Raw genomic sequence first — 15,412 nt, 5'->3', positions numbered from 1 at the left:
CTGTGGGGTGCCCCGGCGCCTGGCCCGCCACTCTAGCCGCTGGCCTCCGGGGCTACTTGTCATTGTCCTTGGTGGCTGATGCGGGGGACCCTTTGCATTGAGCCTGAATGGCTGCTCTGGAGTTAGGGGTTTAGGTAGCATGCTCTCTGAGGCTTCTACTTCTAAGATTGTTATGTGGGTCTGTTTTACAAAGGTGTATAGTTCTTTTTTCTGGAGAGGTTTTGTCTTAGGGTGTGTGTGCTTGCCTGAGAGAAAGTGCGAGCGGGATTAAGACTGGGAAAATGAGAAATCACTCCCCAGGGTTAATGGCCACGCCTCAACTCATTCTTCATTTTCTTCCTGGCAGCTTGGGCCCACATGCACATGTTCCCTGTGTGATTTTGAAGCCACTGGGCCTGGGACTCGAACCGCAGTTGACTGTGGGAGTGCAGCCATGTAACTGCTATGTCATCTGCTAGTCCCATGTGATAATTTTTAAAGTTTTGTTAGCGTTTCACAGACAGCACGTGCAGACCTTTGGCCAGTTAACACAAGCGGGTATCAGCTGCTTACAGAGCTCCTAAGGCACGGTCGCAGTGCTCTGAGCTGTTGGCTCCTTGACGGCGAGAATGTGCATTACCCACTGGGACTCCCTGCCTTGTGTCAGGTGTGCTGTATGCCTTACCCGAGTCTGAGCACAAGCTGCGGAGTGCCATCCAGGACCTGTGCGTCACGTGGTGGGAGAGAGGCCTGCCTGCCAGGGAGGACATGGGCAAGACGGCGTTCGTCCTGTTGCTGCGGCGGAGTCTCCAGACGAGGACGGTATGCTTCCTCTCCGCATCCACCCTGGGTCTCAGGCGCCTGTGAGGGCCCGACTTCAGTTTCTGCAGTGGGAGTTCCTGCCCTGCTGGCGATCAGCTTCTGCCGGGGGCAGGGTTTCACCTGTCTTGCTGGGAGGTCAGCCTGGCGCAGCGGTGCCACCTCTTCCTCTCCGGGTGGCCTCTGTCCTTTCTTGGCACTCTGTGGTCACAGTGTCTGCTCCGTCTCCTGCTCTGTGGACTCCGGGAAGGAGGAAGCAAGGAGCAGGGACCATATCTTCTCTCACACATCACTCGTGTCCACAGCCACCTCTCTGCTGGGAGGGGGTTTGTGTAGGGCTGTGGGGTCACACTATGGGGTCACACTAGGGGTGCAGGGTAAAATCCCAGGTTGGGCAGCCTGTCCTGCCCCGTGCCGCAGTTAGATGGGCTGTAGCTGGCCGGGACCAGGACCGCGTGCGGATGTGCTGCAGGGTTGCTGTTGGAGCTGTCACTAGTTTTCCGAGCTAGACTGCGCATGTGCACGTGGGCGGGAGAGGAGCGCCCCTCCACCTGGGCCTGGTTACGCTGGGGCAGGACTTGGACCCGGGTTGGCTGTCTGGGGCACGCCCCCCCCTGCACAGCACTGAGCCTCTACGCTCTCAGACCTGCCTGGGCGTGTCTCTACAGCTGAAGTTGGGCCAGGCCACGGAAGGACATATTTGTAGGTTGGATGTAATTTGGGCTGTTTTGTTTTTGTTTTTGTTTCTGTTTTTTGATAGGTTTTCGCTATAGGGCGTGTGTGCTTGCCAGACAGACAGAGAGAGACATAGAGACAGAAAGCGAGAAATCACCCCCCGGGGGGATGGTCACGCCGCAATCCCTTCTCCTCCATTCTCCTCTCGGGATCTTGGGCACGCACGCACACGTGCCCGGCGTGAGTTCTAAGCCACCGGGTCCGGGATGTGAACCTCGGTCGACTACGTGGGAATCCAGCGACATAGCCATTACGCTAACTGCTGGTTTCCTTGGGCTGTTTTTCTTATTTTGATCTTTGGTACAAGGTTTAGAAATAGAGAAAAAGAGCAGTACTTTCCTTCTGATCGAGACCCCAGCAGGTACGTACATTTCTCTTAGAAAATTGGGCAGTGAACATCGAAATCAGCCCCCGTCTGCCCTTGAGCAGGGCACTGTTCCTTGGAAAATCGTTAAGGTGTTTCGTGTCTATTCCGCCTCCACCCCCGTAGCTTTCGTCCTCAGGGCTGGCTCATAGTGGGTCAGTGGGTGTGGATGTGAAGGCCGTCAGCAGACATTGAACCGCCAGGGTGAGTGTGCTCGGCAGTGAGGAATTTGATGGGTGGAGGGGAGGCACCACCGGGCGGGGCGTGCTCATACTGCACCCCTGTCCATCTCCCCACCTTACACGCCTGTGGGTTTTTCAGGCTGCTGGGTCCAGGACTCGTACTGCACAGGTGGCCGTGTGGGATCATGCCACACTAACCACTATGCTACCTGGCCGCCCAGCATTTGCACATTTTGTAGGTTTGTACCATAGGGCGTGTGTGTTTGCCAGAGAGAGACAGAGAGAGTGAGACATCACCCCCGGGGGGATGGCCATGCCACAGTCCCTTTTCCTCCATTCTCTTGGAATCACCTAGAGTGATTTTTTTAAGCTGCCCAGTCTGGGATTTAAACCATGGTTGGCCGTGTGGGAGTCCAGCACCTTAACCGCTATGCCACCGGCTGGCCTGGCATTAGCAAATATATTCTTTGGTTTGTAGAGAGATTTTCGTTATAGGACATGTGCGCACGCCAGAGAGAAAGGCAGGAAGTGAGCAATCACCTCCCCAAGGGGGTGGCCACACTGAGGTACCTTCTTCATTCTCTTGGGATTTGGGGCACGTATACACATGTGCCCGGCATGAGTTGTAAGCTGCCGTCGACTGCATGGTAGTCTGGCAGTGTAACCTTTACGCTGCCTGCTTGTCCTGCATTTGCAAACTTGAAGATATTGTTACTCGGCACTGTTTTCTGCTCTTTGATAAACCATGTAGGATTGTTCTTTATGAAATAAAATGCCTTAACCCGTGCTCTCTCTGCTCGTAGAAGGTCCAAATTCAGTGTTTTCCCGGTGTCGTTCCAGGGTGCAGACATCTGTCGGCTCTGGCGTATGCACCAGGCGCTGTACTGCTTCGACTACGACCTGGAGGAGAGCAGGGAGATGAGGAACCTGCTGCTGGAGTGCTCCGTCAGTGTGGCCTGCCTGCGCAAGGAGGAGGTGAGGGCCGTGCTCCGGCCTGCGAGCCGCTGCGCACAGGCCCCCGTTCTGCCCGACCGACCCAGCCAGCCGTCGGGCGGCTGTGTCTGCCAGGTGTCCTGTGCCCCGTGGCCGTGCTGGAGGGGCTGTCGTCCGGGCCCTCGCTCGGTTCCGCGTCGGCTGGCGTGGGGGCTGGGACTGCCCGCGTCCTGGGGACGTAAAGCCGTGTCCATTCGGCCCAGTTGGGAGCAGCTGGGGCAGCACTTTCCTGTGAGAGAGGTCTGGCCCTCTGCCCTGCTCCGTCTCAGCTGGCGTGAGCTCCGGTCTGCTCTCATACGTGTCCTCCCTCCCTCCCTCCTGGTACATATACAAAGCTTTGTATCTTTGAACAGTTTTTTTATTGGGCTGGCCCTGTAGTGCTGTTGTTGAGCACTGCGTGCTGGGAACCAGGTCCCACGTGGCTTTGTGTGGTTTCATGCAGACGTAAACACGCGTGCAACAGGCAAGTAAACAACAGTATCTGTGGGGATGGCTCACTCCTCCCCACAAATGCTGTTTTACCTGCCTGCTGCACGCATGCTTACGTGTGCATGAACCCAAGTGCGTCATGTTTCTGTAGGATTTCCAAGGCTGTGCTGGCGTGCTGCCGAGCGGTGGGGGCCCTGCTCCCTGCCGAGAAGGCTCCTGGCAGCTGCACAAAGATGTGCCCTCTGGAGAGCCCTGTGCCTACCAGAGCTGTCGTCACGACGCAGGCTACTTGTAGGTTCTAACTCCCAAGACTCCTAGCCCACTGTGCCCTCTGCTTTCTCACGCGTGAACGGTGACACGAACTGGCAGTCGCATCCCCGCACCAAATGTTGGGTGCCAAGTGCTCTCTGCTGTGAGAGTGTGCAGCCGTGAGTGAGCAAGGACGCGATGTCACATACCACAGTGAGCGTACGGCCTGCCCCGGAAGCCTGCGATCTGTGAGGACAGATATTCGGTGCCTCTGGGGCCGGACCGGGTGGGGAGGCGGCCCTGTCTGGGGCTGGGCAGCGTCTGCAGATGGAGCTGGCATCTGAGTGAAGCGCCTTCCCGCAGACCTTCGTTAAAACGACGGGTACACCGTGCGTGACATTTGGCATGATTGCGACTTGCAGGGGACGCGTCTCTTATAGACGGGTCTGGAGGGGCCCTGTGCCAGGTGGGCCTGTCGGCACCATCACCCTGCAGTGGGTGCCATGTCATGTCCCTGTCATACCTCAGGTTTCTCAGGGAAGTTCAGGCTTTCCCATCCCATCTGTTGTGGCCTCTGAGACTTGCTGGGACTGCCTTGGGGCGTCACAAACTGTGCCCACGTAAGACAGCACGTCCAGTCAGGGAATGTGTGTGCTCTGCCTGCTCCACCACACAGCCATTCTCTGCCTCCCTCTGCAGGCCTCCCTGTGCCTGAGACACGACAGTATTAACCCTAGGCCGATTACTAACCCTGCACTGGCTTGCAGTGACCAAGTGAGAGAGTTGCAGGCCTCTTCCTTAAACCAGAAGCCAGCAGTGGTTAAACTTGGAGAAGACCGCACGGTGGAGCCAGGCTCGAGCAGTCGCCACGTCGTGAGTGCCGAGGAGAAGTCCTCGAGGGAGGCGAGTGGTGCTTCTCTGAGCCTGGGTGAGGGCGAACACTGCCCCACCGGCGTGGAGAGTGCCAGAGTGGGCCGAATGACAGGCCAGCTGCAGCATCCCCTCGGGTCCAAGCCTAATCTGGAGAAAGGTCTAACTCTTCCTTTCTCAGGAGGCCCAGTAGGTCAGAAGCTGCAGGACACAAGCAGAGGGGCGGGCAGGACGGGCAGCACGTGCTGATGGGGAGGCTGCCTGGGTTGTCTGAGAGGTGCCGCTGAGGCTGTCAGTGGAGGCGGCTGTCTGAACCACAGGTTTTCGGTGCAGACCTGCCGGAGTCTGTGCCTGTCGTCACAGAACCAAACGCCCATCGAGGCTGCTGCGGCTGGGGGGCAAGGGAGCCGGTGCCCGCTCCCCACGGCAGCCTCCTGGGCCACTCCGCAGATGCAGCAGCGAAGCTGGTGACAGACAGCATGGCCTGCTGACCGCGGTGGCCGCGCATTGAGGCTTCTCCGGTCGATTCCTTTGGGTTCCTTACGTGTGACTCAGCAGCGCTCTCGGTCCACCACGAGCTCGGAGAGCCTGACCACAACACCCACTGTGCAGCCGTGGGCAGGCGAGTTGACTTTCAAGTCTTATTTCAGAAAGACATTTGTCAGGGTGTATGTACTGCGAATGGTGACCCCTCCGATGGACCGGACAGAGTAAACCAACAGCTTTCGGAAAAGATGCGTTGCTCGACATGGTGCTAAGAACATCCGTGATTCCTGAGAGGATGTCAGAATACCACATGAGCGGCTTGGAAGAAGCTGGTTCCGACCTCCTAATGAGGTCGAGGGTTCAAGACTGGTGAAAGAAGTGCTGTAGACGTGGTAGATACAGCCGGAGAAGCCGAAGACGCCGCTGACTTGCTGTGACCCCATAGTCATACTTGATGGGGGAGGGTTGTTTTTTATAGATGAGCAAAGAAAACCGTTATTTTTAAGATTTGTCATAGAGTATGTGCGCTTCTAAGAGAGGTAGCGAGGAAGCAAGTGGGAATGGCAGTGCTGCAGCCCCTTCTGTTCTCCGTTTAGGATTCTGGGCACGTGTGCACACACGCCCAGTGTATTTTTAAGCCATTGGGTCCAGGACTCAAACCGTTCTATTGGTCACGTGGGATCCAGCTGCCTTAACCACTATGCCACTGGTGGTCCAGAAAGTGACTTCTCAAGATGGCGTCTGTGTCCCTGAGGAGGCTGTGAGCCCTGCTGCATGAGTATGAGCGTGTCGCCGTGACTGCGGCAGTTGGAGAGGGCGGCTGGCTCTGTAGGAAGTCCCGCTGTAGGTGTAGCTCTCAGCGTCCAAGGCTGCCCAACGTCCGTCGTGGAACGGAGAGTCTGTCGGTGCTGCGGATTTCTCACCTCATTTTACGAAACTGCTGCACCCCCAACGTGGGCCTGCACCATGCTGGTCAGCGGCAGCCTCGGCATCGAGGCAGTGCCCTTCAGCAGCTTGTGGGCTCCAACCGCCATGTTGCAGCAGTGGAGTGCCCGACACGTCGCACATCCAGAGCCCGTGGGTGTCGCGAACTTTTTGTGGGTTGTAATTTTAACGTCGATTTTTTTTTTTTTTTTTTTTTTTTTACAGGGAAGAAGATTTCTTAGTTCTCTCTTCAATTGGAATGTAAACTTTATTAAAATGATCCATGGGACCATTAAAAACCAGCTACAGTGGTTGCCAAAGTAAGTATGAAAGGTGCAGTCGCTCCCCGTTAGCGACCGTGTCACAGCTGCTCGACTTATCCAGCGCGGGGCCCCTGTCTCCATCCCACGGTAGGGCAGGGCAGTGTCCACTGCAGGACGTGTCTGCCGTCCTGTGGGCCTCTGCCTTGTTTCTCAGTTTGTGCCTCATCGCGCACCCACAGCTGCACCTGGAGCAGACGGGACGGTCAGGCTGGCTCGTCCCTGAGTGCCCCTCGCACTCATCTCACGGGTGCTTGCTTTGTGACAGAGCGCGTGCGCTCACCACAGAGACAGAGACACAGAAAGAAAGGGTTAGAAATCGCCCCCCACGAAGCATGGCCACACTGCAGTCCCTTCTCCAGTGTCCTCTTGGGACTTGGGGCTCACGCGCACGTGTGCCTGGTGTGAGTTTAAAGCCACCAGGTCCGAGACTCAAGCCATAGTCACAGCTTCACGGGAATCCAGCGACGTGCCCATTACGCTATCTGCTGGTCCCCATGTGCTTTCTGGATGGCAGAATGACGCCTTCCTAGTGTGGTGTCACACGACGCCCACTGAACCACGTAGCCTGTGGCTCCAGGACACAGCACGTGTCGCCATTAGGCTCCTCACTTGCTGCTACTACTCACATCAGCCCAGTTCTGCTGCAGGGACGTATCTTGGCTGTTAAGCGAGGAGTGTCTAATCACTTTTTATGCCATCTTGATCTGGCTTTGAAAGACTTTGTTTGGGGTTGCAGGTGATGCGGTTAAAAGTGCTCGACTTCCATGTGGCTGACTGGCTCAGGCCCTGGACTGGCAACTTGCCTTCTCACATTCCCTTTCTCTCAGGTCAAATTAAAAGAATAATAATAAATAAGTAATTCTTAAAAAAAAAAAATAAGATTTTATTTAACCTGACTTAAAAGTTCTGTTAACATGGGCCGGCAGGTGGTGTAGAGGTTCAGGCAGCTTGATCCTGCATGGGCGATTATGTGGTTAGGGTCCTGAACCCCAGTGGTCTGAAAGTCGCTCTAGGTGCGTGTGTGTATGCGCTCACAATCCTGAGAGGAGGGTGGAAGAGCAGGGATTGTGGTGTGGCCATTCCCTGGGGGTGATTTCTCACTTGTCCCCTCTCTGTCTCTTTTTGGGCAAACACATTGCTCCCTGTAGCAAAAGCTAAAAAGAAGAAGTCCTGTCAGAGTTTGGAAGCACTCAGTCATGTCTTACCGTTAACTATTACTCTGTTGTCCCACTGGAGTGTCTCCTCTTGTAGGAAGTCACTGTTCAGTAGTGACAGGTGGGTGTAAGATGGGACCTGTGACAGTTCTGTAAGCTCACGCACAGTGACGCTCCCGCTCCTCCTCATGCCGTACCCTCTGCAGGAGATGGGGGCCTCACGGATGGTGTGGAGACGGTCCCTGCGGTGTAAAGCCCTGGGCGCAGGGTGGGTGTCTGCGTATGCATCATGGGTTGAGTTGCCAGGCGCGGCCGAGGGCTTGCCCTGCCTGGTGCTGGGCACCAACTCTGCGTCACTGTTTGAGCTCTGGAAGTCTCTGAGCTCGGCCCAGGTACTGACCTCCGTGTATCAGGTGCCGTGTTGGCGCTGAGTGGGGACTCAGTCCTGCACCGTGGCAGAGCCCCTGCCACACACGGCACACTCTCGGGCGGGGTTTTGGTCACAGAACCTGCGGTATCTGCAGCAGTTTCTCATGTGTTTATTTGCAGGGTATTTGAGTTGAATTACAAGATTTCTTTTTTTTTTAAGAGGTTTTTGCTATAGGGCATGTGTGCTCACCAGAAAGACAGAGAGACAGAGAGACAGAAGGTGAGAAGTCAGCCCCCAGAGGGGATGGCCACGCCACAGTCCCTTCTCCTCCATTTTCCTCTCGGGATCTTGGGCACACACGTACCTGGCGTGAGTTTAAGCCACCGGGTAGGACTTGAACAGCGGTCTACTCCATGGGAGTCCAGGGACATAGTCATTACACCAACTCCGGGTCCCAAGTTACAAGATTTCTAAACTATTAAGATTCAGAGTTGACTGCTGTTTCAGGGCTTTCTGTACCAGAGGGTTAGAAGCCTGCACAGTCGAAAACGACTCCAAGTCACAACGTTACGTACTCAAACCTTCTGACTTTGGGGTTTGGACTTGGGGGTCTCACAGCCCCGTAGACCACAGCGAAGTTCCGGGACGCCGTGGCTAAGAGGGAGGAAGTAGTTCGTTATTGCAGTTCCCTTCTCAGTTCCAGGGAGGAGACATCGCTCTAGAGGGAGTTTATAATGCACTAGGCAGATGCAGTCCCTCCCAAGGGTAGGAGGGTTTCCAAGGTGATGCGTGTTGCCGGCGTCATCTTCACACTTGCATTGTAACCGTTCTGACTTTCTTAATAGGTCTCTGATGGTGCACCTTGCAGAGGTTTATTTCAGAGCTTGGAAAAAGGCTTCGGGGAAGATATTGGAGGTATTTTTACTTTCTGAAATGTCAACACTTGTGTGTGTTTTGCTTGCTAACTCGCAGTGAGGAAGAGGTGCCGAGGTGCCGAGGTCTGTGCTCACGTGGCCCGTCAGGCTCGAGCCACGTGAGGGAGCATGTCGCCACGGCAGCGTGGCCTCTGCCCGCCTCACAGAGCGGTGCAGTTCGCGCCTCGTCCTCGGTGCTGACACAACTGTCTAGCCATGGGTAACTGGGCTCTGGAGGCTTGGCCAGTGCGGACCGAGGTCTGCGGCAGCTGCAACAAGACCCCGGGTCGCAACCACGTAGTGCCTACTGAGGGGGGTGCCGAGTGTCCCTGTGCTTTTAAAACGCTGAGTACATGCTGAGGTGACCGTGGCTTGGTGTCGGAGCAATACCGTCTTTGTGATGTGGCCGCTATCAGGGCGACATTGTAAACTGCACTTGAACAAGTGTTACGCATTATTGAGACAATGCAGGACAAAACCTGAAATGCTCAACAATGTCTTGGTTTTATTTTCTTGCCAGAAACTTACACCTGGTAAAATTATTCTGAAGTTTTTCTGTAAAGGTGTGTAGCAGTTCCCGGTCTGCTGTCTGGAAGCAGAATGAGTGATAGAACCTGGCAGTGCCAGCCGAGCTGAGTGTGGGCTCAGTGGAAGGCAGAGTGCACCCCGTGTTGGGAGCCCCTGCCCGGCGCCTCACGACCAGGCCTCCCCAGGCGCCTGAGCCGGGAGCCCCTGCATGGTGCCCCGTGGATAGGCCTCCCTGGGCGCCGTGGCACTGTCTCTGAGCAGTGCTGTCTGGCTCTGCATCGCCTCTCGCTTACGTTACTTTTGGTGACTTGGTGACGTTCACCTTGAACATGGCTCTCTTCTGATGGCCACGTGCTGTGTGTTCGGGGAACGGCTGTACAGGTCACCTCCGGCTGGGCAGTCGGAGACCCTCTTGGGGGCTGCCGAGTAGCGCAGTGGTCACGCCCTGCACATTGGGAGCCAGGTCTCACCTGTGACCACAGTTCGAATCCTGGCCTGGCTGGCTTGAGAAATAACGTGTGTATGTGTGTGTGTGTGTGTGTGTGTGTGCGCTCGCCCCAGGTCCTGACAGGTGGAGAGACGAGGAAGAGGACTGCAGTGTGGCCACATCCCTCGGGGGGTGTTTTCTCTCTCTCTCACTTGCATGTGGCATCTGATAATTAAAAAAAGAAACCTCTCAGACAAATTCGAAGTGTGCGTCACCCCTTAGTTTTTCTCCTTTTAGGTTTGCAAATGCGTCTTCTTTCCTCTGAGCATGACAGGTGCTCTGAGTCAGAGGGTCCTGCCGTCCTGCTTCCACCCTGACTTCCTGTCTGGAAAGAGACCTGGCTGCTGGGTGCAGGGCAGCGGGTCCCCGACGTGTGGGGCTCGCCCCGCACCCTCTGCTCTCTGCCCACGCTCAGCCAGGCCAGCTCTGCCAGAGTCCTTTGGCTTCTGCTTCCAGGAGGCAGGAGGTGACCGTTGCACTCCTGTGCGGGCAGCTTGCCACGTGGCTTCACGAGGTGTAACTCAGGGGGGACGTTGTCGTGTGCTTTCTGTTCATCGTTTAAGTTGTGTTTTATCGCTGTGTGAAACTTGTCCTGGGGAAGGAATAGCGTCTTTTCTCCCCTTTCCGCAGTTGTGGTTTTAGGGAAGTGGGGCTCGGGGCGCTGCCACCTGCTGGCCTGGCCTCTGAGCGTGGTTGTCAAGGGGTGAGCTGTTGTCTGCCAGTTCGTGGGAACTGAGGGCGAGCCCTGTGCTTCCAGTCCCGACTCCCTTCCCTGCCCTCCTCCCTTCAAGGGGTAAGGCACATCTGTGGACACGTCCTGTCTCGTGGCTGAGCATGCAGTTCCGAGGGCGCACCTGCACAGTGCCTCGACCAGCACAGTTCGACGGGGGCCGCATCTGACAGTCCCTGCTGTCTCTGCATGTCTTCCCGCACTTAGTTTTCCAGTCAGGGTCCAGCAAGTTGGCCATACGGATTTTTTTTTTTTTTTTTTGCTTTTAGAATTATTTTTATTTATTATCATCACTTTTTAATTTGACCAGAGAGAGGGGAAGTGAGAAAGCAAGTTGCCGGTCCTGGGACTCAAACCACAGTCAGCCCTGTGGGAGTCCAGTGCCTTAACCACTACGCCACATGGCATTTTCTAATTGAGTCATTTGATTATGTCTTCCAGACCTATCCTCTCTCCCGCCTTTTCTGTCCTTTCTTTTTACACTTCCGCCTTTGACATATTAAAGAAATGGGTCCGTTGTCCTGTGGGACATCGCTCTGGTCGTGAGCTCTGCGGGTCCAGCCCGAGATCCGGGCAGACTCTCCCCTAGTCCCACATCCTCCCCTGCCCGTCTGCTGCTGAGGGGTGGAGGAGACAGTTAGAGGAGGTTGTCTGTCTGACGGCAAGGCCTCCTGTGCTCTTCTCAGGCCACAGACACCGGGGGTGTGGCTGCCCTTGGCGTGGCCCTCCCCAGCTGCTCCTCTGTGGCAGCGGTCTCAGCTTACTGGGGCCTGTGGGGGCATCCTGGTGAGACCGCGTCACAGTCAGCATGGGATCCTGGTCTCCATTGTCCTGTGTACACCTCGGGACTGGGGCGACGTGGGTCCCGGCCCGCTGCACACCTGCTCCTCGGCCCTGCCGGGGCCAGCCTCAGACGGTTCAGAGTCGGCATCTCGTCTCGACGGGCGGGACCTGAGGCGGGCGCCTCGTGCAGGCTGCATACCCACTGCGTCTCTCTTTCAGACCATCGAGAACGACTGCATCCAGGACCTCATGTTCCACGGGCTCCACCTCTCCAGGACGTCCCCGGTGCACCCCAGAGTGCGCGAGGTGAGCCCCGGGCCGCGGCGCTCCCAGATGGCGTCTGGTCAGGCCACAAGTCCAGGTGAAGTCATGCTCACACAGGCGTCGGCGAGGGCGCTCGGCCTCGCTCGCTCGTTCTGGTGGGTCTCCCTGCCCCAAGGCAGGGGAATGCAGGTCCCTGCCCCCAGGGGGCCTTCGCCCCGCAGCCTCCACGGCTTCAACATCCACCTTCCGCAGTCACCATTTCTAACGCCCACAGCCATTTTTTAAAAGACCTTAGAGGAATTTGGGACGGTTTTACTTTCTGCCTTACGTGCCCGCTGTCCTGCGGTCCCGATGAAACATGTCTGGGTGGCTGGTGGGGTGACCCGCTTCAGAAAGGCTCTCAGGACGCGGAGAGGCGAGCTCTCGCCCGACGTCATCTGTGCTCTGACTGCGAGAAGAAGGCTCTCGTGTGGGTGTCCGAGTCCCTGAGAAGGAAGCTGGTCTGCCCCGCCCAAGCAGGCCGCGCCGTTGTCGGGGTTCAGGCCCGCGACCTGGGACGGCCAGCATCTGCCCGTCGGCCCCGCGTCTGGAGCCGCGTCAGCACGCTCCTCTTCTGGCCTTCGTGCCGCTTGCGTAGTGCGAGTTTGCTGACCGCACTGTGAGCAGATAGGCAGCGTCTTCGTTCTGATGAGCTCTGGGGCATGGGCACCAACCAGGAGGCACGCGGAGGGAGAGAAGCCTTGCCGGCCACGCTGCAGCCTCCTCTCCCCACTCTCCCGCGTGCCCTGCGTGTCTTTCAGTCCACTGGTCTCAGGTCTCAGCTGTGCTGTGCGCCACGCGGGTCTGTCCACGCCACCAGCTGGCCTCCTTTTTTTTTTTTTTTTTGAAAGGTTTTTGCTGTAGGGCGCGTGTGCTCACCGGACAGAGAGAAAGAGACAGAGAGACAGGAAGCGAGAAATCACCCCCCAGGGGGCATGGCCACGCCACAATCCCTTCTCCATTCCCCTCTCGGGATCTTGGGCACACACGCAGACACGCCCGTCATGAGTTTAAGTCACTGGGTCCGGGACTCGAACCACGATCGACTATGTGGGAGTCCAGTGACATAACCATTACGCTAACTGCTGGTCCCCCAGCTGATCTACTTCACCTCCTTTTGTTATTTCTAACCCTAATAGTGCTTGCGAGTACTCATGCCGGAGAGAGAAGAGCACCTTGGGGTGGTTGCTGCTCCACTCCCCCCTCCCCCCACCGCCCTGTGGACCCTGCACTCACTGAGACGCCCAGTGTGTCCGGGCTGGCTGGCCAGGCTGTGGTCACCACGTGGAACCCAGCCTACCTTGAGCAGCACGTTGCACACTACAGAGCAGGCCCTGGGTCCAGCTCTGCTTTTAAAGTTTCATTATGGGCACATGTGCTTACTGGGGTGAGAGAGGGTGGGAGAGTGAGAAACCCCGGGAGAATGGCCGCACGGCGTCCTCCTCCACCCTGCTCACAGCGTACACGTACCTGGAATTTTTCATGCTGCCGGGTCTGGGACTTGAACTACATGGTTGGCCAAGTGGGACCCAGTGCTTTAACCACACAACCTGCTGCGCTGCCCCCTTACATCACTGATAGTTTAGTTTAAGCTAGCCAAGGACAAAGAGCCAAGGGATTCTCTAGACTTCTGTGTTTTCCGGAGGTTTTTAGGCCCTACTCTGTGCGTCAGGGACCTAGGTCCCACGTGGCTGACGGCAGTTTGGGTCCTGGCCCTGGCTTCTGGAAAAACAGACTGGTCTCACGAGCATGCCCCACGTCCTGACAGGATGAGGGAATGGAGCAAGGACTGCAGTGTGGCCACGGCCCAGGCGTGCCCCATGTCTCTCTTCTCTGTCTCTCTGGCAGTGGCACCCAGTGGGACTACAGACGGTCTGACGTGTTACTGCTTGGTGCCAAACGACGGTTTCTCTTCCTTTTTAAAGTTTTAGGTACAAAGAGCTAGTGTGGTTTCTTTTTTCTTTCTTTTTTTTTGTTTAAGCTTTGCATAGGGGGTGTGCACTTGCCAGGGGGCAGGAGAGTAAGAGTCAGCCCAGAGGGGACGGCCACTCTAGTCCTTTCTCCAGTCTCCTCTGGATTTGGGGCATGCATGCACATGCACCTGGCGTGATTTTCAAGCTGCTGGGTCTGGGTCTCACACTGTAGACAAGTGGGATCCACCAACTTAACCTCCATGCCACCTGCTGGCCCCTTTGTGATTTAAATTAGCCATAAGGCATGCGTAATTGCTGGAGAGACTTGGGGGGTGGCAAGGGGTCAGGAGAAAAAGTGAGAAGCACTTCCCAGGGAGGAGCCCACACTGTAATTTCTTCTCCCTCTTTCCTTTTGGGCACACATGCTCACGCACACGTACACGCACACATACACACACACACGGCGTGTTTCCCAAGCTGGTCAGCATCCAGCCACCTTAATCACCATGGCACTGGCTGGCCTGCGCTAGCATGGTCTCTCCTCGGGCCGATGGCTCGGAGAGTCTGTTCAGGGACGGCCTCTTAGTTCCTCCGGGAGCAGCGGTGTCCTTTATGCACTGACATAGTGGCCGACAGCTCGTGGAGGGTGCCAGTCTAGCTCGGCCGAGCAGGTTTGAGCAGGACCTGGCTGGTGGCACTGGTGCTCGAGAATGCTGCTGGGGAGCCCGCTCGCCCTCGTGGGTGGTGAGGGGAGGCTGGGTCTCATCTCAGAAAGGCAGGTGCTGTGTGTAGGTGCCATGACCCGCCGGCCGAGGGGAGAGTGCTGCCCTTGAGCTGGAAGAACGGTGTGTGTGTGCTCACATACATGCACGTACGTGGAATTGCCAGATACATGTATATGTGCTTGTGTGTTTAACTGCCAGAGATGCATGTGCGCACGTGGAATTCCCAGCGGGCGTGTGCGGCGGCCTGAGAGACAAGAGAAAGCAGCTTCCGGGGGCTGTGGTCGAGCAGCCCCTCTCCGTTCTTCCTGTCGGGATGTCGAGCGTGTGTGCACGTGCAGCCCGTGTTTCTCGAGCCTCCAGGGCTGGGTTTGAAGCACGGTGGGCCGTGTGGAGCTGGCCTCCCTCAGCGCTGAGCAGGAAGGCCAGCCCACGTTGAGTAGTGCGATGTGCCACAGGGCTCCGAGTGCTCGTTCTCGTCTGCCTAGAGCGCATTCCAGCTTTCTCCTCAAGCTGCGTTAATTAGTGTCCAATTTATTTCGTAAATTGTTTTGCTGATGCACTGAAAGGAATTTCAGGAATCCCACCTGGCAGACTGTAGTTCAAGTCCAGAACTGGGTGGCTTGAAAATCATACCAGGCATGTGTGTATTCATGTGTGCCCACAATCCCAAGAGGAGAATGGAGGAGACGGGATTGTGGTGTGGCCGTCTCCCCAGGGGATGATTTTTCCCTTTCCCTCTCTCTGTCTCTGTGTCTCTCTGGTCAGCACATGTGCCCTATGGCTAAAACCTAACAAAGCAAATAAATAAAAGCTTTTCTGTGTTGTAAGTCACCCATTTATACCAAAGTTTGGTAATATTGTACCCAAAAAACAGATTGCAGACTAAGGTCACTTGTGGCATGAATACAACCCCTAAAACATCAACAACCCAGACCAGAAGGTGGTGTGGCCGTGCAGTGGCCCTGTGCCAGGCCTGACTGCTTGAGGATGTCCTGGGTTTGTGTCCCAAGACTGCCCAGAGCAGCTGGGCTCACGCGTGTGTGACTCTAGGGCAGCTCACGGTGTGAGGTGTCTCTCGCTCTTGCTGTCATGGAAGTAATAAATGTAGAAGAATTAGCCAGAACTGCCCTGAGTCTGGTAGGGGATTGATAA

At 56.3% G+C, this 15,412-nt stretch overlaps 1 protein-coding gene across 1 annotated transcript in view; it reads left to right on the top strand.

The window, feature by feature from the left end:
• NCAPG2 (non-SMC condensin II complex subunit G2) overlaps nt 1-15,412 on the top strand; it is a 71,592-nt gene that overhangs the window by 11,677 nt on the left and 44,503 nt on the right. Inside the window, exons 6-10 of the mRNA XM_027770066.1 lie at nt 647-801; nt 2,920-3,054; nt 6,256-6,350; nt 8,723-8,792; nt 11,539-11,625. Of these exons, the coding sequence (XP_027625867.1) occupies nt 647-801; nt 2,920-3,054; nt 6,256-6,350; nt 8,723-8,792; nt 11,539-11,625 (542 nt within the window). The remainder of the gene's footprint in view (nt 1-646; nt 802-2,919; nt 3,055-6,255; nt 6,351-8,722; nt 8,793-11,538; nt 11,626-15,412) is intronic.

Source organism: Tupaia chinensis, unplaced genomic scaffold (genome assembly GCF_000334495.1).
Source record: "Tupaia chinensis unplaced genomic scaffold, TupChi_1.0 Scaffold000110_1, whole genome shotgun sequence".
Lineage (NCBI taxonomy): Eukaryota > Metazoa > Chordata > Mammalia > Scandentia > Tupaiidae > Tupaia > Tupaia belangeri.
The sequence above is the reverse complement of the archived record's forward strand: the minus strand, read 5'-3'. Positions and strand labels throughout refer to the sequence as shown.